This window comes from Carassius gibelio, chromosome B8 (genome assembly GCF_023724105.1).
Source record: "Carassius gibelio isolate Cgi1373 ecotype wild population from Czech Republic chromosome B8, carGib1.2-hapl.c, whole genome shotgun sequence".
In the NCBI taxonomy this organism is placed as follows: Eukaryota; Metazoa; Chordata; class Actinopteri; order Cypriniformes; family Cyprinidae; genus Carassius; species Carassius gibelio.
In genome coordinates this window covers 6533218-6559882 of record NC_068403.1, presented here as the reverse complement: position 1 = coordinate 6559882, position 26665 = coordinate 6533218, and the positions used below count along the sequence as shown (strand labels likewise).

Here is a 26665-nt window from a genome sequence, read left to right as displayed (position 1 = left end):
CTCTCTCTCTCTCACACACGTACACCCTAAATGCAATCACGCGCAAATGGACACTTATCCATAATCATAGACAGACGTAAACATCTGCACATACACACAGACACATTTCAACTCAACACACACTCATATAAGTAAACAACTCCCATGCAAACTCCTCTCTGCTGTCAGACTAGATTATATGGTGCAGGAAACAGGGGCATGAAATCTGCGGCAGCTGCCCCAGGCTGAGAGACACAAGGCTGCGGGCACAGACACACACACAGATTAGACACACACACATGCCTACACAACCACATACACACACACTAACCAATGCACAAGTGTTAGTGAGCTGAGACACACACACACACACACACACACACACAAGAAAGATGGTAAGAAAGAGGGAGGGTAAATTCCACTGGAAAGTGAGCATCATTACAGCCGCCTCATTTCCAAGGGCAGAACACTTCAAGTAGTGTACGTCTTATAAGAGGATATTGAGAAAACGATACATGACATAAATCACTGCCACTCATTATGAACACGAATGTTACCTTGATAACATAGCAGCAAAAATTTGACTTGTAGATGTTGCTACAGCAAATCAAACCTTTGTGTAAAATATTTCCTTTTCATGTGGTGCTCGATCAAAACATAAAATTTGTACAGAAAGAACACACAAAAGAAAGAGTATCTCCCAGATAGGCCTTGAGTAAAATAATAAGTCCCCTGTCCATAAAATTGCTTCTCTGGTGAAAAAGACCTCTTATCTGAATCTGTAGAGAAATATGCACATATCAAGCACTGTTTAAAAGCCAAAATGGCCCAAAACAGTTCTAAACAAATGTGTTGGGGGATTTTCATTTGAGAGGACAACAATAATACTGAAAGAAGTATTATTACAGATTAGTATTTTGGCTATTATAATGTCTTGATGGATTTATTATAAACACACAGCTCTTCGATTCACTAGATATTAACTGATGGGATGAAGTGATAAGGATTACTTGTGGGTTATATGTTTTTCGCAGCTGTATGAACTTTCATTCTGACGGCACCCATTCACTGCAGAGGGTCCATTGGTGAGCAAGTGATGTAATGCTACATTTCTCTAAATCTGTTCAAATGAAGAAACACTCATCTAGATCTTGGATGGCCTGAGTGTGAGTATATTTCAGCTATTTCTTTTTTTTAATTTTTTAATTTTTTATATTAAAAAAAAGAATGTTGTCTTGTCAACTAGTTGAATAAAATAAATGAATGTTTATTTTATTTCACGAAAATGAAGTGCACTGTTGAATCATGCACAATAAAAGTAAACAGGGTACATTTTCAGTCTATGTTGACTTTAAATTAGCATGCAAACACAAAAAAGTAAAGGCATGCATGCGGATGCTGCAAATCAAGTCATAAATATGCACAAAGCCGTGAACACTCAAGCCCTTTGTAACACATGAATGATTTCAGCTACTCTGGCTGAATGGCATAACCCCTCTAACCCCAGCAGAGCCACACTCGTTTAATATGCAGCCTCGTTTTCTCTATATCACTTTTTTTTTTTTTCAAAAACACCCTCTAATTCAGCATAATTGCTCCTTGTCATTTTGTGCAAAGCAACTCAAAAAACAGAGTGACTCAAGACATTATGGGGCAGGAGCCTGCAGGGTCAGCATGACCCGAAGCTCACGGCCCTGAGCTCAGCACTTATGGCTGTGATGTAGCAACGCATTACAAACAAAGAATCCCATCAGAGCTCAGTGCATCTCCTGTACAGCCACTAACACAAGGGGTCTGTCAGGGTATCATTTTTCATCCTCTACACTTTTCTGACACTGCAATCCAATTTGACTCTAAATTCTAATTCTAATTCATGCCAGATGCACAAAATAAAACTGCAAAGAATGGCTGATACTGATATAGGGAAGTCTTCTTATGAAATATATGGTAATACTATTTAGGCACATGCTATTTTCACTAAATGAACATGACAGTTCAAACTAAATAACTAAAATGCAATTTATTAAAATGTAAATTATTCGTGATGCAAAGCTGAATTTCCATCATCATTACGCCAGTCTTCAGTGTCACATGATCCTTCAGATATAATTCTAATAGGCTGATTTGGTGCTCAAGAAACATTTCTAGTTATTATCTACAGTTGTGCTATTTAGTTTTTTTTTTTTTTTTAACCATGAGTTAAAAAAAAATAGCATTCAAAAGAATAGCATTTATTTGAATAATATATGAAATAAATGCACTGTAACAAGGTTAAGATTTTTAAGTGTCACTTTATTTAATGCATTATTGTGGAAACTTACTAAATAATGTGCTTTTTGTAGATAATTTGTGACAAACATATCACAAAGTCTTCAATCCTAAAATTTTTCTTTGATAAAAATGAGTTGAAGACAACAAGGGTTTAGAAAAAGGAGCTGTTTGCACCAAGAAATAATCTTATTTGCACAAAAATGCAAATAGTTATAGATGCTATTCTAACAAAGTCTAAAAAGAAGTCTCATTCTATTATACCAAAGGTAAAATAATTGAGCAATGATGGGTGGAGTTAGTCAAATCAACCTGTGGCAAAAAGGATGCATTACTTTTTAGTACACTATACTGTGGACTACATTCTGATTGGTCAGTTGCTGCATTCTGTCATTTATTATTGTACCATAAGAACCATTAAACTATAATTGACTGTGGTCTCAGGCTACCAATTCACTACACTAGTTTTATGTCTCTCACATCACTCTGAGGTGTCTTTCTTCTCACATAATCAAATAATTACAACTCAAATGTCCATTTACATAAAATACTGTACAGTCAGATGGTAATTATCCCAAAGTAAACACGTTCAGGGTGATATAAGACCCCCTACATGTCGCTTTGCGGTCCTGATCACCCCGTCAGGGTTTATTTCGCAATAATGATAGACTGACTCTACATTAACCCTTGCATAATAACTTTCATTAATACATAATGAGAAAACATTACATACTGCTATACAGATCAGCTGCTGATGTACAATACGTTAAAATAGAAATATACATGAATATTTAAAATCTCTAATGAGGTTTCTACAGTATATATATATATATATATATATATATATATATATATATATATATATATATATATATATATATATATATATATATGTATGCTCATTAACTAATGATCTACTAAGCATTATATAAAGTATAATGTTGGTTAATGTAAGTCATTAGAACGTGAGATGAAACACAGGTGGTGTGAATGATGTAACATTGCGTCAACTAAGTGATTAAATCAAATGTTACAGATATTTAGAACGTGTCTCACCGTGACGGTTTTAATGCGTCCGCCGTCTTTGGTGCAGGTCCATCCGGAGCGATTGAAGAGTAGTCCACAGATCTCACCCTCTGAACATGGGGACATCTCACACCACTGCTTGCTTTTCACTATCCGGGCTACAAAAAACATTAAATAAATTTCATTTCAGTTCAGTATTGATTAAATCCATATAAACTCACTTTGCACATCAAATGTGCAACTTATGGTCAAATTGCACAAGGTGTACATATACATATATATATATATATATATATATATATATATATATATATATATATATATATATATATATATATATATATATTATAGTGTTATGTAAATGTATATATAATGTGGGCTTCATTTTAGAAAATATATTTTTTGGACACATTTGATCATTTACATAACCATTTCAAGACTATAAGGCCATAATTGGTTATTCAAAAATACTCGAATTTGAGGAAAAAAGGAAAATATGCCTTCTTTAGATATTCTTGATAATGCAAGAGACAATTACATTTTTATTACATATTTAAAAATATTTTAGGGTAAATTTAAATAACCTTTTAAACCTGCATAACATGCTTTAATGCAAAAACAAAAACTGGTTCTTCAATTTTAAATTTTGCATTTAATTTTTTTTTTTTTTTTAAATGAAATAGTCATTTTTTATGTTTGTTTAGGTATATGCAATGTCACAAAGTCTTAGATGCTAAAAATAGTTGTGACAATTTCTGATCATTTACATAACCATTTGGGCCAAAGGCAATAAATGTTTAATTATAATAAATATTTTTCATAAAAAAAAGGAAGTCATTTAAAAATTTAAATGTGCTTTATGTTTGTTTAGATATTCTCTAATGCGTTATTTATATATTCTTTAACAAAAATGGGTAAAAATAAGAGGATTAGATGCAAAATGATAATTTGTATATAACGGCTGTCATTTTATATTTATTTTAATGGATTTTTATATACGATTTTTGTTAAAACAAACCTTTGAGATCCAACAGGCATCACAAAAAACAACACCCAACCTTTATATTCCACATAAAATATGGATTTGTGTATGAAAGTGGATTTGAGATTATGGCAAAGTCATGCATGTTTCAGTAAGCAGCCTGCAGGCCTTGATTCACTGCACACTTCATTATCTTCACGTCGTAGAACCGAAACCATCAAACAACTCAAAGAGAGCTACATCAGACATGTGTATGCACTGAGGCTCTCGCTTTCAGTTCTCTTGTTTGCTCTGTAGATCCATGTAAAATTCCATAAACCCCTGCTGTTCCTGTGCTTCAAATGCAGATCAACCAGCATTCAGAGGGTGATGAGAACAAAACAGGTCAAAGATGATGTGGCGCATCAGACAATCAGTGGTTGCTTTTCGTCTGCACACCAGGAAAGAAAAAATAACAAATGAAAGCCCTTGAATAACTCAGTTGTTTCTCCGAGCCAGCAATGAGATCAAATGGAGACCAGATTTGTGCTTCTCAAATGTTTCTACTGAAAAAAATATTCACTTGTTATCTCACAAACACCTAGAGATCAATATGAACTCAAATATTTCTCATTTTGTTTCTATTTTCATATCTCCAAAGGAATGTTATCAGAACCTCAACTAAAGGAAGAGTTAATACATTCAAAAAAAAGAAAAAAAAGAAAAGACGAAAAGAAAAGAGGGTCAAAATGTACTCAACCTCAGGCCATCCCAGATGTAGGAGAGTTTGTTTCTTTATCAGAAAAGATTTGGAAAAATTTAGCATCACATCACTTGCTCACCAATGGATCCTCTGCAGTGAATGGGTGCCATCAGAATGAGAGTACAAACAGCTGATAAAAACATCACAGTAAGTAATCCACACCACTCCAATCCATCAATTAACATCTCGTGAAGAGAAAAGTTTGTGAGAAACAAATCCATCATTAAGATATTTTTAACTTTACTCTTGCTTCTGGTCAAAATATGCTTCCATATTCCATAATAACTCTTCCTCTAGTGAAAAAGTCCATCTTTTGTTGCTCTGTATCAAAATCGGTTTTTGCTTGTAAATCTTTGCATATTTCTCTCCTGATTCAGACAAGCTTACCTATTCACAGCAAAAAGCAATATTTTAAGTAGAAAAATGGTTTGTTGTGAAAACATTTGTTTTTCTTACAAACATACAGCTTTTGACTTCACAAGACATTACTTGATTGGATGAAGTAATGTGGATTACTGGGATGTTTTTATCAGTTGCTTGGACTCACATTCTGAAGGCACCCATTCACTGCAAAGGATCCATCAGTGAGCAGTGATGTAATGCTACATTTCTCCAAATCGGTTCTTATAAAAAACTCATCTACATCTTGGGTGGCCTGAGGCTGAATACATTTCCAGTAAATCTTCATTTTTGCATGGACTACTCCTTTGAACCAAACATAACTGAACATGGATGTGCACAGAATACATTTCCAGGATTTAGATTATCCTTAAATTCTACAAAATCCTCAATTTCATTAATACAGCATCCCTGTGAGGCCTCAGTTCCTTGATTACTCAGTCCATGCAATTTTCTGCGCACAAAGGCTCGGCTTCCTTTTCGAAATTTCCTGCCACCAGACGCTTAAGATATGTTTACAACCATTTTCTTGATCTGAAACACAGCAGGTCTTTCATGGCAGTCCTTATGAATATTGCGTATGATAACGTTATCAAAGCTCCATCCCTAAATTTATCAAAGTAAAGTTGCACGGCTGAAATAAAGAATTATGCCTTTAAAACGACGCGGAGCAAAAGCTGTGGACGGCCGAGCCAGCTTTACAGATCTCATCCAAGTCCTCTCGTCCCCAGGGGGCCTAAAACAATCAAATCCATCCCACATCACATAAACAAGCCTCCCTCAGAGGGACAGTATTCAAAAGCACAAATACAACTGGGCCATGAAGAAAGAAAACAAAGAGTGCTAAAGAAAATCAATGAGCTTAAATGAAGCTGGAATGCTTCAGCGAGGTATTTAGCGCGCAGTCGTTCAGGGTGTCTGAGCTGCGATGTTTCATGCTGAGGAATGGCTATATTGAGGTAACGGTTGTGATTACACATTCCAGTTGGAATCTAGTTAAGAGAAGTACTGCGGTGTGTGAACTAGTTTTAACATCTGTGAGAAATATCTACTGAGAGCACACAGACCACCTGAACACTAGGCATTAAATCTTGACACAACATTTGAAAAATGTCAAATAAAAAACACCTTGCTGCTATTGTACCAGATCCATGTAACAAGGTAAAACTTTGAACTATAGCCGTTGTTAACGGACAAGCTGCACAAATCCAAGCTGATAATGGACGTGGTTTTGCGCAGTTAGTCAGTAAACAATGGTTCCATGTAGTAACAGCTGCTCTATGTGAAATCACGCACCTGATGAAATTTATCGCTGATTAGATAACCGGCTTCGGCCGATATATTGTGCACCCCTACTACTCATACTATTATTAGTACTGACTTCAAATGAACTTTAAACCAGTTTCATAGAACTGTATACGGATAAGGAGCTTACTAGCTCATATAGTTCTGATCTGAGCTAGAAAGCATACTATAGAATGACTTTAACATTTCAATAATCTCAATTTAGCTATAATATTAAGACTTTAAACTAGTACTCATACTACAACTATTGTATTTAAACGATACTGTTTTTTCATCTTTGATTCGAACACTAAGACTTTGAACTAGTACTGGACTTACACATTGCAAGATCTACCATTAGTCTGGCTATGCACTAATCCTACTTTTACTACTAGTCTAGACTTTTAACTTGTACTTGCTTTTGCAAACATCACATTTTCTAGCACCAGCCCTGAATTTTACCTCTCATACGAGCATGAACTAGTAAACACATTATTACTGGATTTACGCATTGCAAGTTCTGAATTGAAACTAGAAATCATACTAAGGCTAGATCTAGCTGTGCAGTAGTCCTATGCTTATTCTAGTACTAGCCCTGATTTGTACTAGTCCTCACATTACTGGTTCTGACTTTGAACTAAAACTCATACTAACACTAGAAGTAGAACCTTGTAGTAGTACACCTACGAGCCAGAGTAATAACTTTTAACTAGTATTCATAATACTGATACTCGGAACTAGTACCCAAAGTAGCCTGGAACTGACTTTCAATAAGTATACATACAGTATACTAATACTAATACTATGTTACTCACACTAGTAACGGATTACTACTACTCATACTATGGCTATCTGCACTAGTGCGTATTCTAGTTCTAGTCCTGACTTTATTAGTAGTACTGATTTTTTATTATTACTTAGTGATGAGAAATTTCAGCAGCCGAAAATATTCCAAAAATGTTGAATGAAACCTCAAATTATATCTTGTAAACAATGCCACATAATGTTAAATTTACCTCTGAAAAGTCATCCAATGTTCATATAGTTTATTAGTCAACTAGAAAAAAAAAATTAATAAAAGAGAAGCTTTTAAAATATATGCATTATATTATATATAGTCATTATATTTTTACATACTTAACTTAATATACGTTCATTTGTCATGAATTTTTTTTTTATTACAGCCACTGTTTAAATGTTTATATTTTAACAATGAGTTGGAGCAGAAACATAATCATGTCATTGTGTAATTTAGGTCCATTTTAAATGTTAATACACAACTGTTAATTATTAAATACATTAGAGTAATTAATTGACTACTAAATAAAATCAATTTCCAGTTTTAGTTTCTTGGTAAATAAAAACTTTAATTTCAGTTTTGGTGTTTTTGGAAGAAAAAACTAAATCCATTCAAGATTAGCACTAAAACTGACACACTCAGGCTAATACCAACTTGAACTGCTACCCATACCATCTGTACTCATATTACCACTACTGTTTGCTTTGAACTAGAACAGATTCTACACATTCAGTATATTCAAAGCCGGCTCCTCTCAGTAATTTCCAACCGCTTCCCTTTTCGTCTCTTCCTAAAATACCTTATTTCAACAAAACCAAGAAGGTGCTGATCCACCGCCGCCTTTAAAGGCCTGATCTAAAAACAAGCCTTTAATGTAAAACAAGAATATAGCCTTAATTATCATTAATGCATGTGAGATGCAAATAAACACGTCTCATTGGGTACGGCTGAAGTGCTGTAACTAGGCCACACAGAGAGCAGAGACCGGCAGATTACAGCGCACACAGAGTTAAGCAGATATTTTCGTACCCTATTTGTTTCATGTGAAGCCTGATGAGGCTCCTGAGCCGCACTCTCCGCTGTAGAGGCAGACAGTGAACACATGGCCTCCTGGGGAGCCGTGTGCCTCCGCTCCAAACTCACTGATCATTAACTGCTTGCAAATAGATAGAACAAGAATACTTTCTCTTTCAGGGTCACTGTATATGGGGCAGACATATGCAAAATAACCCCAGAAACATGCACAAAAGCAGCGGAACAAGAATCAATATAAACACGCATGCAGCAGCCCACAAAACATGATCATTTCCTGTTCCTCCCTGCATGTAAAAAAAGATACCACCCACTGACCAGTGCATTTGTAAAGAGAGAACAAGTCCAGCTTCTAATAGAATGAATCACACCCACACACACACATCGTTTCCCATGGTACCTCTGTTCTTCATCATCTCTGTGTGCATGCAACACCTGAGCCGGCTCCGTCCAGCACACCTACACTGATTCAGACGTCTGCAGGGACCTGACCCGCACATAGCCTCCCTCTCTCCCCCTGGACCCTTGACCATCTGCCCCCCGGACTCATCTGCCAGACACAGCCTCACCTGCAGACTGCCATCTGACCGAACAGAGCTCAACAGAGAGCACACAGTTTCTCATTGCTGTGAGTTCAGGAAATACATTTCCATTCTTGCATTTATTTTCAATAAAAATGAAGGAAATAATCAAAAAGCTGAAAATAAAATTGGGTAGGGTTAGGCTAGGTGTAGGGAGGGCTTTGTACTAATAAGGTGGCATCAATTTAATAATTTGAATTAAAATTATAATTAACACTCTGTTTTATAAAGTACTATAATACTGAGGTGCATATATTTTCCACTATTTTTAATAAGAAGTATAAATAGCAGAAAATCCTGCTATTTTAACACCATGTAAATAGAATCTATCGCTATCTACAGTGCACTTGTAAATAGCCTCAATCACTATTTACAATAGCCACTGTCTTTAAAAAACAAAAATGCATTCAGTAACAATTTAGCGATGTGCAAAACTATAAATATTGGTGGGCTGCCTAAAGACACATTGACTGCTCTGGCAACTAGTCTTAACTGGGAGCCCTGAAGCATTTTTTAAATTTGGATAATTTTAGCTTGAAGCGTAGAATGTTCAAAACGAAAAGTGGTAAAGTCCCAAATTAAAGCACCACCAACATCTAAATAAATAAATAACAAATCTTGCTCTTTTAAAAGTTTTGTAATATTCCATATTACTGTTTTACTGTATTTGTGATAGATAAATAAATGCAGCCTTGTTGAGCATAAGAGACTTTCAAAAACATTAAAAATCTTACCAAAATCATACCAATACATACAATAAATAAAATAAGTTAAATAAAATCACAGCATTGTATTTATGTGACCCTAGAACAGAAAACCAGTCTTAAGTCCCTGAGGTATATTTGTAGCAATAGTCAACAATACATTGTACGGAGCAAAATTATATATTTTTCTTGTATGCCAAAAGTCATTAGGATTTTAAGTAAAGTTCATGTTCCATGAAGATATTTTGTAACTTTCCTACCGTAAATATATCAAAACTTAATTTTTGATTAGTAATATGCAGTGCTAAGGACTTCATTTGGACAAATTTAAAGGTGATTTTCTCAGTATTTCGATTTATTTGTACCCTCAGATTACAGATTTTCAAATACTTGTATCTCGGCCACACTGATATGATATGATAACAAACCATACAACAATGGGAAGCATTAATTATTAATCCAAATAAAAATAAAAAAACGTAATGTATGTATGTGTGTGTGCACATAAATGTATACAGTATATATTTTTTATTTCATTATTTAAATATAAATGTAAATGAAGTAGAAATTACTTATGGATTGTGCAGAAGCATATCCTGATGCTTAACCTCAGAGCTTATGGCAGTTGTTCCATGAAATATTCATACATTTACCCTAAAAATCAATTTGATCATGGAAATTTTGGCATTTTACATTTCTAAATCCTTCTGTTGAGCTCTATAATGCAGTGGATATGAGGACCGGATGAGAAGCAGCAATAAGTATATACTGTATACTAAATGCTGACGGGTTGATGGATGGATCTTTAATCTAATTTCTACATTCTTTGAAACTTTAATCGTCTCTGTACAGCAGTCATGAGGTAGCCTGTAATTTTACATCATGTGTGCGTGTTCACGCAACAGGTCCTTCTTTAATGGATCCACTACTAATGGAGCATGAAGGCAGCAGAGAAAGCCAATAAAAATCAATTTCCCACAGCTGCAATTATGGCACTCTCTTGGTTAATTACTCTGGTCTTGCCGTTACAAAGTGCTACTAATGTGTCGTTGAAGAGCTCACGCTGTATAGCATTTACCAAAAAACACCATCGCGCTGAAAAAACTGTATTACACGACCCCAGCTGTCAGGAGATTTGGGTTTATTTGCTACAGAAACAATGACTACCATCATATTCAGGTTTACAACCTAAGAAAGGCTGAAAGCCCTTGAGATACTGTGCCACATCCGGCGCTCGGCAGAACAGACAGGCTCAAATATTCCCCCTAAACCGCAGTGACAGACACAATCCAAAGATTACATTTTTTTTTTCATTCCCTTTTCACCGATCATCATCTGTCCTCGACTTTGACACAGCACACACTGCACAGAGGAACATTTCTTTACATGCAGCAAGTCTGACTATTGTGTTATATTGTGTGATACAGGATTTTGACATGAGACAAAAAAATATATATATTTTTTAAAATGCAAATTCAACAGAGAAGTCGAATGACATGACGTGGCTTGTTGCATGCTGTGAACGGATATATGTGTGTGCACATCCACACAATGTGAGAATATGCGAGTGTGTGGGATGCATCTCACCGTCCACGCATGCTGGTCGGGCCCGTGTGGTGCCAGCGATCTGTCCTCTCCGGCAGGCACAGCGGGCTGTCTGCCTGGCGATAGTGCGCTTGGGTTGACTGCTGTCTCTATTCAACATCACTATCTCACATGTGCCTACAGCCAACTGACCTGTGGAGGACACACACACACATACATACATTTCAGAAAGCATGACATAAAGATACCAGTAGTAAAATCTTGTTATATAAACTTCAACATGAAGGTTTAATATCTCTTAAAACGAGCCTATCTTTGAGTGCATTGTTATGTAGCAGTCTGAGAGTCATTGCCAAAGCAATCATGGAGGGAAATAAACATAGATGGCTTTCGGTGAAATAGAACATTTAAAAGAACGGTTCACCCAAAATTGAACACTGCTGTTGTTTATTCAATCTCATGCCATTTCAAACCTGTTTAACTTCCTTTTTTTGTGCGAAACACAAAGGTAATTTGTAAATCAATACAATGAAAGTGAATGAGAACTATGGCTGTCAAGCTCCAAAATGGCATCATAAAAGTGGTTCTTTTGATGCATGCACTATAAAATTGGTTCATTTGATTCAACAACTGTACTCAGTCTTCTGAAGCCATACAATAGCTTTTCATGAGGAATATATTATGAATGTTTCTTTGAGTTTACAAAACATGAACGAATGATTCCTTACTGATTCAGTCTCAGAGGCTACTCGAAGTTTAACACTGAAAAAACTCAGTTTACATTACTCAAAATTATCATACAAGCCCACTTTTATAGTTTTATTTTATTATTATTTACAAGCCCCACTCATCATTCTTTGTAATAGCCCTTTTAAATAAAAAAAAAACTAAAAAAAAAAAAAAAAAAAAAAAAATTGGAAACACAATTTTCATTTTTGGGGTGAAATATTCTTTTAAAATAGATATCTAGCTTAACAGCTCTGAATACTAGCATAAAATCCAACATACCAGCATAAGTTTTCTCATTGCCTATGTTATGAAAATCATGTAACATTCATAACAAAAGTAAATGAAAACTGGAGCCAGTCACAATTGTGCATTATTTGACTTGTGCATTATAAAAGTGGTTCATTTGAGTCAACAACTATATTCCAAGTCTTCTAAAGCCATACATTAGTTCTGCAGTAGGAACTTGGTGAACAAATTATTCTTTGGATTCTTTTAAAAGAATAGGCTAATCAAGCTCACAAAACTGGTCTAAATGATTAATTCATGAATCAGACTGAATTGGATCTCTAGTTCAACTCACTGACTCAATGATTCAGTCTCAGAGGTAACCCTAAATTTAACAGTGAAAAACAACTTCTGTTTTAACTGTGCATTATACAAAGCTATCAGAAAGCCACTTTTAGATCACTTTTACTGTGCCTTTTGGTCAGTTTAGAAGTTTGAAAGCCCCAGTCATCATTTATTGTAATTGCATTGAAAAGAACAACCTGTACAATCAGTTATAAGATAGAAAATCATCTGGATTGGAGACAGCATTTTCATTCATTGGTTGAAATGTTCTTTAAAAAATAGATATCTAGTTCAACTGCTCTGAATACCAGCATAAAATCTAATTTTCCCATTGCCTGTAGTATGAAAATCATGTAACAGTACAATGAAAGTGAATGAGAACTGGGGCCGTCACACTTCACATTACACCATGAAAGTGTTTTGAAAGTGGTTATTTGAATCAACAGCTGATTTGGATCTCTAGTTCAGCACACTGACTCAGTGATTCATTACCACAAGTTTAACAGTGAAATACAACTTCAATTTTGGACTGTGCATTACACAAAGCTGTCATATATCAGAAGGCCACATTTGGACAACTTTTATAGTGCTTTTTGGTCCTTTTTGAAGTTTGAAAGCCCCAGTCATCATTCATTGTAATTGCATGGAAAAGAACAACCTGTACAATCAGGTTGACAGAAAGTCATATGGATTGGGAACAACATTTTCATTTTTGGGTTCTTTTAAAATAGATATCTAGTCCAGCAGCTCTGCATCCTAACATAAAATCACATTTTCTCCAAGTTGATACTATGAAAATAGTTTAACTTGTGTACTGGATCTTTCCAAACATATCCAGACATCCGAAATGAACTAAAATAGGCAAGCTAGCATCGAGCATCATGGAGAGTTCCAACTAATTTGTCTTTAGAAGAAGACAGATACCCGAGATAATTTAAGGCGTCACTTAAATGGAAGCTTTTTGCTTCTCTAAAGGTGTTCATTGATGTTCAAGCCTTTTACAAAGCAAAATCTCTTTCTTTTATGTCCTTCGAGACCACTTCCCCTCAATGGTTGCTCTGACAGCCATAAATGCCTGGGTGAGAATTTTTGACACTTTTAGTTTGCAGGCAAAGCTCACAACTTTTATTCAAGTGACCACAGTGACAAACAAGCTTCGTATAAAAAGAACGAAAAGTGCAAAAAGTCTGGCTAGACATTAGCTGACTCATGCATAACCATAATCATAATTCATGTCACTGAGAAAAGTCTTCTTCGTTCTTTCACTTCCTGTCTTCGCTCTTTCTTTGTGTTTGATCAAAAAAGAAAAGGGGTCGGGTACAACTCTATGAATCCGCCTGTTTAAAATGGCAATAAAAGCAGATTTACAATATTAATTAATCTTGTGTGATACCGTTGAAGGGCCAACAGAGATGTGATGAAAGGGGATTTTTATATGTGTAATAGAACTCAGGAACAGTGATGAATCACCGCCGACTCGTGCTTTAAGATTCCCTTTCACAGGAAGCTCATCTCAAGGGCACAATAATTCACTCTGATCAGCCCGGACGGAGAGCCAATCGGATCGCACCTTCCAAAAAATACCCTAAAAAAGCAAAAAGCCTAACTATCGTCTCCAAAATGCAGCAACACTGCAACTTTAATCAATGCTTGATGGAAGACAGTCCAAAAAGAGTCTATTCAGGCACCATATTCTCAGTTTGTTCAGCCTTGATTCCAGCTTTAAGCTGCTGCTGATTGCAAGGCTGAACGGCTTATTGCTATTCATCATATTTTACACTTGCAAAAAACAGCACATCCACTCTCCCGTTGCATTAGCACTGGACCCATTGAAATGCAAAGACAGCAGTGTGGAGCTGATGACCGCTACTGCTTGGTCAACAGTCAGCACAGGCTGAGCTGATTAAGACGGACGTGTCGAACGCAAAGCTCGGACTCCCAACAGGACGACCAAAGGCTTTCACAGTCCACCGGCCTGGACAATTACTATTTCAAAACCACAGGTTAAAGTCAGTGAACCCAAGAAGACACGTGCCTTTCAGGAAGAAACCAGAGGAATTGAATACGATGTGCAGTGGACAGACAGTCAACCCAGTTCCAACAGTAAAAAAAGCTTGATTTTAAAAAACAACAACAACTGGTACATATATCTATATTTGTAGAATTCCTAATTAGTGTCTGCATTAATGAACTAACGTTCATGCCATTCTCACTTCAAAATCTCACTTGGCACATACATCTAAGTTTCTTCTTGCAAAAACACAATACGAAAAATCACGAACCAAGAGCAAAACTTACACGCAATTTCAGGCCGCACGTGTCAGATGCAAAGTCTACTGAAATTGTTTTAACCTTGACGGCGATGGGGGCATCTTGTTGAGTGGAGATGAGGAATCCCAGCAGACATCATTATTGTAAAGACTATGGAGAATGCTGAAGGTCACCTCTCTCCGTCTCGCTCCCTCTCTCGCTCTGATCAGCCTCCTCCAAAATAGAGCCACAACCTCTTTCCATAACGGCCCACATTAATCCTCCACAGCTCAGAATTTAGATAAGAGAATTAACCCCTCCTTCAGTCCTCTGATGCTTCTCTGTTTGCCCCTCTTTTATTGTTTCATTTCATTCCAAGATGTTTCTTCAACTACCGCACTTCTGTTTCTGTCAAAAAATACATTTACACTTTACACACTTGCATGAGTTAATTTGATTTTGTCTGCTAACATATATAAGATATATATATATATATACACACACACACATACACATACTGTACATATACACACACACAAACAAATACATACAGTACATTTACATCGTATTTGTGTCAAAATGGAAGCACGAGGGAAGTAATGAGAAATGAGTACAAAATATGTTCACTTATAATGTCAAAATGCAGAAAATAAAAACAAAACAAAATACACTTAATTACTTGACTTTGTTTAGATTACATAATTTTAAAATTGTACTTTTTATTTATTTATATATGCCAATTAAGATTGAAAATCTTGGTTCGGGACAAATGTTTAAAATAAAAATATATATATTTGTCAAAACAAAACAAAAAATACACAAAAACCTTTTAAGAAATGAATGAATGAATGCAAATGGCAAAGGGATGTTATACACTTTCCAAGAGAGTATGAAATAAATTAAAACTGTGTTTAGTGTGTACATATTTTGTTTATTTGACTCTTTAGGTTTTATATTAGGTTTAGATTATCATCATTTTAAAAAGGTAATCATTTATATTTAAGTTTTAAGATTGAAAGTCTTGGTCTGATACAAACATTAAACAGTTATACAAAAATAAAATAGTGAAGACATATTAAAAACTTTCCAAAAGAGGAATTTTTTTTTGAATGTAATATATTTTAATTAGTTAAAAAAAAAAAAAAAAATCAACCCCTGGGACATAAGAGTTCCCATAATTAAAGAAACAGCCGCAAATGGTGCACACACACACACACACACACACAGAGAGAGAGAAGAGAGAAACAGCTGTGTGCTGCTGGCCAGGCACATCAATGGCAAGAAATACCAGCATTCTGTCCATGTTTAACAGCCAGAGGATGAATGGGGACGGATGGAGATAAGCCTTGGAAAACAGGATGGAAAGAGGGAGAGAGAAAGAGATAGAGTCAGAGGGTTTGATGTGCCAAAAGCTTGACAGCCATTCCATCACCGGTTGTTAAGTTAATTGATATGACAGGAGGTTTTTCTGCCTGTTTAGTCCAGACACGACAGACCGAATCAAATGATAAGGATCTACATGCACCTGGACACAGAGCAGCACATAGACACCCTGCTGGAGCAGAGACCGGGTCACCAAACTCAGCTCTGCTCTTCTGCAGACTCTACTTCCTCTCTCACAGGAACTAGATTCAGGTCTGCAGTGTCATTTTCAGTCGAAAGATGTAGGTACAACTGCAAGGGAACATGAGGTTTAAAGCTAGTGCAGTTCAAAACACCACCTTCTCTCCAAACACCGCACCACAGGACAGCTGACAGGAAGATGACACCGGTTTCTTTCTGGAGTTTGCAACAACAGATAAGGGTTAGACAAAACACATTTCACTCTCCCTGGGTTTCATCACTTGAACCGGCGGGAGAGCTAAAAGTTTAACACTGATGGGAGTGAATGGACGAATCGAATTGAAACCAGTTAAAAACATGTCCAAACATGAAGTAAAAAAAAAAGAAGTATAAAGAAATTTGTATCAAGATAACATTTAATAAGATTTTTAGCATTACAATTGTTTTATAATTAAGCACATTTTATTAATAATTCTCATTACTGTAATGCTAAACAGTATTTTTTTATTTTGTAATTTTTTCATGTTGTCACTGTTACAGTAAAAAATACTGTAATACAGTATTGTATATTAAAACCAGAATAGAGGCAGTACAACAACTACTACAATAAAGTATAAAACCATTGCCATTTAAATAATACCTATTTTACGGAGCCCCAATCGACATTAAAGACAAAATAAATAAATTGTGTGCACGATTTACTAATTCAGAGCTGAGTTTGGTGCACACGATCTAGCAAATCGAGGGAACGATAGCAAATCGTGCACACAATTTATAAATCGAGTGAACGAAATAGTAAATCAAGGGAACACAATAGTAATTGTATGCACGTTTTAGTACAGTGAGCGAATGAATTAATAAATCGTGCACACGATTTAGCCTACTATTTTTTTTTTTGTTGCATGTCATGTGGGGGGCTCCGTACTATTTTAATTTTACTATTCAATTTTATTTTCTAATTTTATTTTACTGTTACAGTAATTTGAATACATTTATCAGTAATAGCAAGTAAAAAGAAGCAATGAGAATTTAGGGCAAAATCTGTTCTATATATATATATATATATATATATATATATAAAAAAATGTGTTATATTATATCAAGATTAAAATAATACATAATACAATAAATTAAAAAATACAATAAAACAATATTTTTTAAAACAAATTATCTTAAGATTAAAATAATAAAAATATAATAAAATTATAAATTAAAATGTGTTCTATTATCATAAGACTAAAATAAATCAACTACATGTATTAAGCTATTGTACTTTACAGTACATTATCAGAAGACACAGAATGTAGTGCACAATTATCCTGGACTACTTTCATGATGTTTTATGGTTCTTTTCCCCATCCTATTTAGACACTGATCCCAGTCCACTTTTATTACAAGGAAGACAGTGGTTCACACAGTGTTAGACATCTCCTTTGATGCTCCACACATGACATGAAAGAGAGTAAATGTGAGTATTTTCACAATTTCTTTGCGGTGGAAAACGGCGTACTTGACAGGTATCGTGAGATTTACTCAAATACATCTCTTCAGTCCACAGACAGTAAAGCTAATCCTTTGTTACTGTACGAGTGGAAAGAGGCGCAGCTTGAGCCGCAGATGAAAAACTGCCCCTCTTTAGAGTTCGTCTTTGCTGTTAACAGTTATGTTCAGCAATAGAAGTGGCCATAACCTCTGCATTGTGTTCTGAACAGCTAATTAACCCACCCTAACCCTCTAAGAACCTGTTTAAACATCTTTGTCATTTAGTATCATTCTCAAGTGGAATGAGGACGACTATAACAAAAAATGTACACAAGTTAGCAACAAGCCAGGGAACAAAGGTCGCACACTTCATACAACATCCGACAACAGTAAAGTCAGACAGAAATTCTCAAGGGAGAAAGAGAGAGAAAGCAGTGAAGCTAAAATACTCCAGAACATCATATCATTCATCTTCAAATATTAGACACTCAAGAATTCAGCTGAGAGAGAAAGAGGGAGAGAGAGGAACAGGGACACAACTAGAAATGTGTGGCATTTGACATTAATTAAATTTATAATCACCCATCAGCAAAAAATGTTTAAAAAATGGGTGGCACAATGCAGTACAATTGATTTTGCCATAAAAAGCATTTGAGTTTTGCATAAACATCCGTTCACTTCCACAGATTCATTACCTACAGAGACACAAGTGGTTTCTCTGCACTACATTTATGACACGGCCATCATTAACATCTGGCATAACGGGAACTAGTGGCCTTTGTTGAGGAAGAAATTGCATTTTGCAAATTGTGCTTCTGGATATGACAAATCCTTCGTGCCCACCTACACAATATTATGACAATGGCATTTAGGGAGAGTGCAAAAATAACCAGCGATTCATACACTGTGGTTCATCCAAGTAATCCCAGAGGACAAATTTATTGCTCAGAGGTTGATCGCTCACAGCTCCAGAGAACTAATGGAGTTCTCCGTTATCTATTATCGGATATCAAGCATCAACTTTGTATCAGATGTTTCTTCTAAAGGGTGGTGCACCTTTCAGATATGACAACGAGAATGTCTGTTCAAATGTTAACCGAGTTCCTGAACTTGAATTAAAGAAGCAAACAGGAGGACTGCAATTTAATCTTGAATGTAAGGAAGTAGAATTAAAGTGAATTGAAGTTATATTATAAGAATATAATATCACTGCAATTGTGAAATAAAAATTAAAGATAATTTTGAAAACACAGACATACAGACAGACCAACAGACCGACAGATAGACGGATAGATAGATGGATAGATGGACAGATGGATACAATTACAGACGGACGGATGGACAGACAGACAGACAAAGAGACAGACAGACAGACAGAGACAGACCGACAGACAGACAGATAGACGGATAGATAGATGGATAGATGGACAGATGGATACAATTACAGACGGACGGATGGACAGACAGACAGACAGAGAGACAGACAGACAGACAGAGACAGACCGACAGACAGACAGATAGATAGTTAGATGGACAGATGGATACAATTACAGACGGACGGATGGACAGACAGACAGACAGAGAGACAGACAGACAGACAGAGACAGACCGACAGACAGACAGATAGATAGTTAGATGGACAGATGGATACAATTACAGACGGATGGACAGATGGATACAATTACAGACGGATGGACAGATGGATAGATGGATACAATTACGGACGGACGGATGGACGGACGGACAGACAGACAGACAGACAGATACAATTACAGACAGACGGACCACCGGACCGACAGACAGACGGATAGATAGATGGATAGATGGACAGATAGACAGACAGATGGATACAATTACAGATGGACGGATGGACAGACAGACAGACAGACAGACAGACAGACAGACAGACAGACAGACAGACAGATAGATAGATAGATAGATAGATAGATAGATAGATAGATAGATAGATAGATAGATAGATAGATAGATAGATAGATAGATAGATAGATAGATAGATAGATAGATGGATACAATTACAGACAGATGGATGAACGGACGGACAGATGGATAGATAGATAGGCAGACAGACAGACAGACAGACAGACAGACAGACAGATAGATAGATAGATAGATACAATTACAGACGGACAGACGGACGGACGGACAGATAGATAGATAGAATTATAGATAGTTCTGCAGCACTGTTGAGATCTTTGTTGAAACACAAAAACAAGTCTTTCTTTCCTAAGGAAGTGCTGAGAACTTCAGCTGCATTATAATTAGAATCATCTCTTCCCACCCACTGAAACCTGAGCTCAACGGTGGAAGCCGAAAGGTGTCTGCGGTGGCAGGGCGAAAAGTCCACAGAGGGAACTCTGACATTTCCAAATGTATTGTTAAATAAACTGGCAGCGCTGATGTTGGTGACAGCTCATCCATCTGTCTGTTCTGTGGCCCAGAGTGCACACCCACAGCCAAGCGCACTTTGATTTCCTGTCTGTGCCATGACAAATGGCGGCGCTTTGTGGGGGGAGCTGTCAGGGCAGGATTCACAGCCACTCGGAGCGAACCACACATTTCTCTGTTACCGAACCCCCCCAAAAGGGCCTGACAGACCAAGAACGTGTTGCAGGTAATGGGCCTCTCTTAAAAAGCACACAGAAGCCCTTTTATTTCATCACTCTCCCGCATTGTAAATCCATTTCCGAAGCCAAACACACTCCATCTGTCTCTCAGCCGTAGACGTGTTCACTAATATGAATTATTCTCGTCTGTAGTGGGGGTTTTAGATACCAGTCAGAGAACAACATCTACTACAAATCATGCCATCTTAAATCACAGCTGGTGGTTGTCAAAGGTGGTCAGAAATGTTCCCGCCAAGAATCAACAGACAAATTACCTTTCCTTGAGAGCACTTCCAGAAAAGGCCTCATGAAAATGCCAGACGAGTTCGCTTTTCTGTTCTGTGTTGATGCATTTCCTATTGAAACTACATGTTTAGGTGGGACATATGGCAGAATAGCAGATAATGTTTAGTTATGTAAAATCCATGAACAATTAATTATTCAATACTTGCTGATCGATTGCAAAGGGAGAGACATTCTTATTCTAGAGAGCATCTGATTGGATGAAAATCTGTGTAGTGCAGGACAGGGTTATTTACTGTATTACCTAAATCTTAAACCATAAACAAATTGTTACCTGAAATAAAATATATATAAAAATCTTAAACTTATTTTATCTCCAGTAGTTGCAAATACATGTTCTCATTTTATTTTAGTTTAACTTAATAACTTAAGCGAAAACTGAAATAAAAAATAAGTAAATACACATTTACATTTTTTTTTTACTAAATTTTAAATGAAAACAGAAAATATAAAAATATAAATTCAAACTTTAACAAAAGCTATAATAGTATATCAGTGATACTAAAAATAAGTTAAAGGTTGTGGATGACTCATCAAGACTTTTGACATGTTTTCATGGAAGAGAAAGACTGTAAAGTTTAAATGTACACATCTGCAATGTTAATAAAATAAATTCATAAAATGTAAAATGAATAAATGATAAAATAAATCTTCAGTGTCAAATATATCAAATACACAAATGTTAAAATGTAACACGAAAAACACCTATAAAAGGTAAAAAAAAAATGCTTTACAATTATTTATTTATTTTTTTTAAATGCTAGTTAGTGAAAACTACTTAGTGTCACCAGTGACCTATTTTTCCTCACAGGCCTCTCAACAGCATGAAACAGACTTATGTTCTTCTTGTCTGTCTAATAAGCAATGATCAGAGGCATTTACGGCTCAGGTGATTGGCTCAGAAAATCTTTCTGGAACTCAAGCGAAGGCAGCAGCATTCAGGCCTCATGCAGGAGCCGAGCAACTGCCATTAAGATGGATGAGACTTCTGGATAGCTCTCCAGGTTTATTAGAACTCCTTGAAAATCAACCAATGAGCGGCTTACAGTTGTCTCTCCATATTATGCCAGACACAAGAAAGTGCTTAAACATCAGAAAAATGTCACACATCACCTTTAACCAGCGCGAGCAGTATCTCTGATGTGCGGTGCAGCATTTGGAGTGCTTGACGATAAAGAGAGAGACGTCGGTCAGTGACATGAGCTTGTGTCCTAACAGCCTGCAGATTTGCACATGCAGAGAAGCTTGTTTGCATCTCACACCACCAAGCAGCTGGATCAAATTTGCACAGGCATTAGTTTGAATGCGCGCAGCGGTGTGGGAGGTGCTCAATGAAACTAAAATCTCTTTATGATATTTAACAAATGACTAATCTTCTGCACCGAGCTTTCTGGGGAATTCCACTGCGGAAGAAGAGAGAATTTTTAATTGGACTCCTGACAATTGATTTTAATCTTGTAAATCTCTCATCTCGTCACTGTCCCTCTCGTTACTCCGAGCATCGGTGATGAAAACGCTCTGTGCATTATCGTGATGTCATCACAGCAGCTCTGTTGTGATCCTGGATGACAGCCCTGGCCTGAGAGGACGGCATAATTAAATCACGACTATAACACTGGCGCACAAAGACGCACACACATCTCTATATCGCTTGCATCTAACCACAATTAAAGCGGTATCATAATATGCATGTGTATGCTGGATCTTTTAAAAAGGCTTTTAAAAGGACAAGAGCAATGAGGGGTTTTCCTCACACGCCAAAGGTGCTTGAAGGGTCAAGGCTTCATCAAAACCACATGTTTTCATCTGTAAATGACTCGGAGCCAAACAGCGGCAAAGGCCGATGGTGACACACACTGATCAATCAATATCTCACCCACAACTTCAGTAGGGTCACGGATATCGTTATTGAAATGAAAGGCCACCACTCTGTAGAATCACAGCAAGTTGCTGCTTCATCCGGCTATAGACCGAAATCATGTTCCTTTAATGGATTTTGTTTTGTCGACCAGAACTGAATATTCAGTCATTATTTACTCATTTCAAACTTGTATGTCTTTCTTCAGTGGAAAAATTAATATATAAGCAATAAAAAGAATATATGCAATAAAAAATATGAACTGGTTTTAAAAAGTCTGTAATGCAATGGAAGTGAAAAATATAAATTAATGAATAAATTCAAATTACATATATAAAGTGATAAAATAATTCAATGCAAGTCCCTTTGGATAAAAGCATGTCAAATGCATTAATGTAAATAAACTAAATGAAACATGAAAATGGGACTGGAGAGCAACACTGTGCTTAAAAAATAAACAAACAAATAAATAAAATAACAATATTTTTTTTCTTAAACTTTGGCAGAACACAGAAGAGTATAGTCTATAAAAATGCTTCAACTGTTTTTGTCTACAATAAAACTTAATGGGGCCCCAAACAGTATATTTTTTATGTTGTTGTTTTTTCATCGATAAATAAACTATTTTTTCCCCAACAGAAAATATAAAGTCATTTACTCTTAGAATGACATAAGGGTAAAATGTTTTATTAAACAAAAACAAAGTGCAAATTTTATCTTATCTATATACAAAAAAAAATTGCCTGTTTGTGAGGTTGATGCTGTATAAATTGTCCTGTGAAGGGACAAATAAAGATATTACTACCTATCTACCTATCTATCTGTCTATCTATCTATCTATTGTTCATTCATGCTGTTGGCCTATCATTTTAGCATTCTATACATCCATCTATAGATACATGAACAACATGACTTCATGGCAGAAATATGCCCTCACCTTCCCTGTAAAATACAACACATTCAGTGACATTCGATTAGTGATTTATCAGCTTCTGCAGCTGGACAGGTTGAAAACATTTCAGGCCCTAAGGAGGATCTTCCCTCCTTAGTTTGAGCTGGAGGCCATGAAGCCCAAATAAAACTAAACCATTAACTAAGAGGATCTAGAAGGAATGTTTGATCCCTCAAAAACAAGACACCAGTTCACGCCTACTAACACTGTGCTTAACGTCTCTGTTAAACATGAGGATTTGTGCAGCAGGGAGCCCATAAATCTGCAGTATTACCGCGCTAAGACGCCAACGTGAGATAAAGTGTTAATGTCTGTAATATCTCTTATTATATCCCATCTTAACTCAAAAGCCCATCGCACCCCCCGATGACAGCCATCTGCAAAACTTCCACATCAGCACACAAACGCTGTGCCACGTATGACATGCCTCCCAGTGCCTTTTTAGGGCACTTAGCTTATCAAATGTGAGTCATATTCTTACCCCTGACTCAAATCATGACTATCCTCTTCATTACCTCTAGAACACACACAGAAATGCTGGACAGACTCACACACACACGCAACAACACACTGTGTAATGCATGTTCAGTAGGCATTGATGCAAATGCATGCATACAAAAGTACTGGTCCCTGAACACATCATTCACAGCATTAGAAGGAGCAAAAGAACTTAAAAGACCCATGAGCTTCACAATACAACTAGACCGACACTCACAATGTGCCTTTAAAAGCCATTCAAACAGAAAAGAGAACCACAAATTAGATCTCAGCTGAGAGAAATCTCAACAATTGTGATCAGATTTCTCCAGTCCGCAATCAGAGGTTCTTCTCATTTGCGTTCCACATCTCAAATTCATATTTTTTCTCCAAAGACATTTCAGGAGACAAAGTTACATCTCCAATAATTCTCCTGAGCTGTGAAAGAGCAACCCCTGAGCAATACAATTTTCCTCTGGGTTGTGAAGCATGCCCTTCATATTATGCTATAGATTTCCATAATAATATCACAAGCTCTCCAGGGTCTCTCAGAGGAGTTGTCTTCAGAGGAGTCCTACACTGTATGGTTTCTCTCCTGGGTGTTAAGGTGCAGAAGCTCGGCTCAGAGAAATCTGACAGCTGCATTTTAAACAACTTTAAAATAGGGACAAAATCAGGTGAGTCCATGCATAGAGATATGAGGTTATTTAGACCTCGTTACCATAGTGAAAGTGATGTATTCTGATGCTCAACACTTGCCTTCTTTCAGGATGTGGGTGTAGATCATCCACAGCATGAGCAGGCAGCAGAGAGACGCGCCTCCGCCGGCACAGAGCGCCCGCATCCCCGACTGCATCCTCACTACGTCCCGCAGAAAACACTTGCGGCACCCAGCCTAGAGCACGTTCAAAGCAAACTCGGCTACTTCCATAGATTTACACGGGAATGCGGGCGGGATGCGAAGAGGGAGTTAATCCGACGTGAATTTACGCGCAGTCTTTTCCATTTTACGCATCTCATAAAACGCATTCAAATATTTAATTTGCAATGAGGGGCATTAAAAAGTCATTATTTAACGGGTGCTTGTCCAAGTTAATATTTAACTATACAGGATAGTATGTGTTTGAATTTAAAAAGCAAAGCAACGCAAATTGATGGAAAACTCATGCAAGCAAAGTAAAATGAGTCATAATTTGGTCCGTTGGAAATTGCGCAAATCCTCTGCGGTCTGGAGAAGTATCCACACGGAGTACCAGTCCAGTGGTAACAGGTCCAGAATGTACGGATGCTGACTGTAGATGAGCTAGAGACGGAGGCTCGGTTCTTGGTCTTCAGAAATGCGTCTTCTCCAATGTCACTCCGAGGTTCCCAAACCAGTCCGTGTCAAATCACACAGAACCTGCCCTGTGGAGTTACAGAGAACAGCAGTGAAGCGTTTCGCGCATATTCTATGTGATTCGTGGCTGGATTCAGAGCCGAGTTCTCCCTCCTCTGGCACGCGCGCACACACGCAAACTCACGCACACATTCAACGTGTGGGGAGAAGAGATGCAGATAAGGAATTTAACTATTCCGTCTCTTAAGGATTCTTTTAATAAAGAAAAAAAAAAAAAGATTTTGACAGTGAAATAAACCTGACCATTTTGTGGTCCTAAAACTTAAAAAAAAAAAATGCTTTTTCAAACTTGGTTTCCTTATGGGCTTTTACATGTTCCGAATTATGAGTAGCCTACATTAAGTTTTGCGGTTAATATGAATTAGGGGAAAAGAAAAAGAAAACCCGTAAGTTTTGTTCTACTTCAGGTAAACTGATAATAACTTGAGGTCTAAGTCGAAAATCTGCTCATATAAGTTGCTCATATAAGGCTTTTCTTTCGAGAACACGTCGCGCTGTATGTGTTTGATTCAGTGAAAAATAATTGACTCTGAATCAATCCTGCGGGAATCGAATACCCCGCTGGTCGCGTTTGATACAATAAAAAGATTCCCTCTGGAATCGAACTGTACTAGTGCCATTATATGGGTTTAATAAAGTTAAAACAACCAGCTTATCGCAGTCATTCCCTCTGGATTCGCACTATATTGGTCGTGATGTATTCGAAGGAATCAATAAAAAGAACCGGCTCTTCGGATTCATTCCCTCTCAATTCGGAATATAGCCTACTGGTCGCGGTTAAGTTAATATATTTAATATAGCCTATACTGACAGGTTGACAGTTTTACAGTTAAGTCATAATTAGCTGTCCTTAAAGTGACAACATTGCAAGTCGGTTATAGATAATGTTATAGCCTACCTATATTTCTAGCCTATATCTACTAGCGCATCCTTGCAGACGAGACTTCACATGCTGAAACTGAAATAAATTACAGTAGCACATATCCGTTTTTTCGTAAAGTCATTGTTTGCACTTATATTCTACAGAGAACACCTTTTTTTGTGAAAAGAGCCAGCAATATTTGCAAATGAGCAAAGTATAGGGCTGTGACTGGAATTGCAACTAAAGAAGACTTTAATA

At 36.6% G+C, this 26665-nt stretch overlaps 1 protein-coding gene across 1 annotated transcript in view; it reads right to left on the bottom strand.

The window, feature by feature from the left end:
- The window catches only part of tafa5l (TAFA chemokine like family member 5, like), a 40664-nt gene extending 15012 nt beyond the window's left edge, over positions 1-25652 (bottom strand). Inside the window, exons 1-3 of the mRNA XM_052562697.1 lie at positions 24909-25652; positions 11384-11533; positions 3304-3431 (exon numbers count right to left, since the gene is read on the bottom strand). Of these exons, the coding sequence (XP_052418657.1) occupies positions 3304-3431; positions 11384-11533; positions 24909-25005 (375 nt within the window). The 5' untranslated portion in view covers positions 25006-25652. The remainder of the gene's footprint in view (positions 1-3303; positions 3432-11383; positions 11534-24908) is intronic.
- Positions 25653-26665: the final 1013 nt, after the last annotated feature.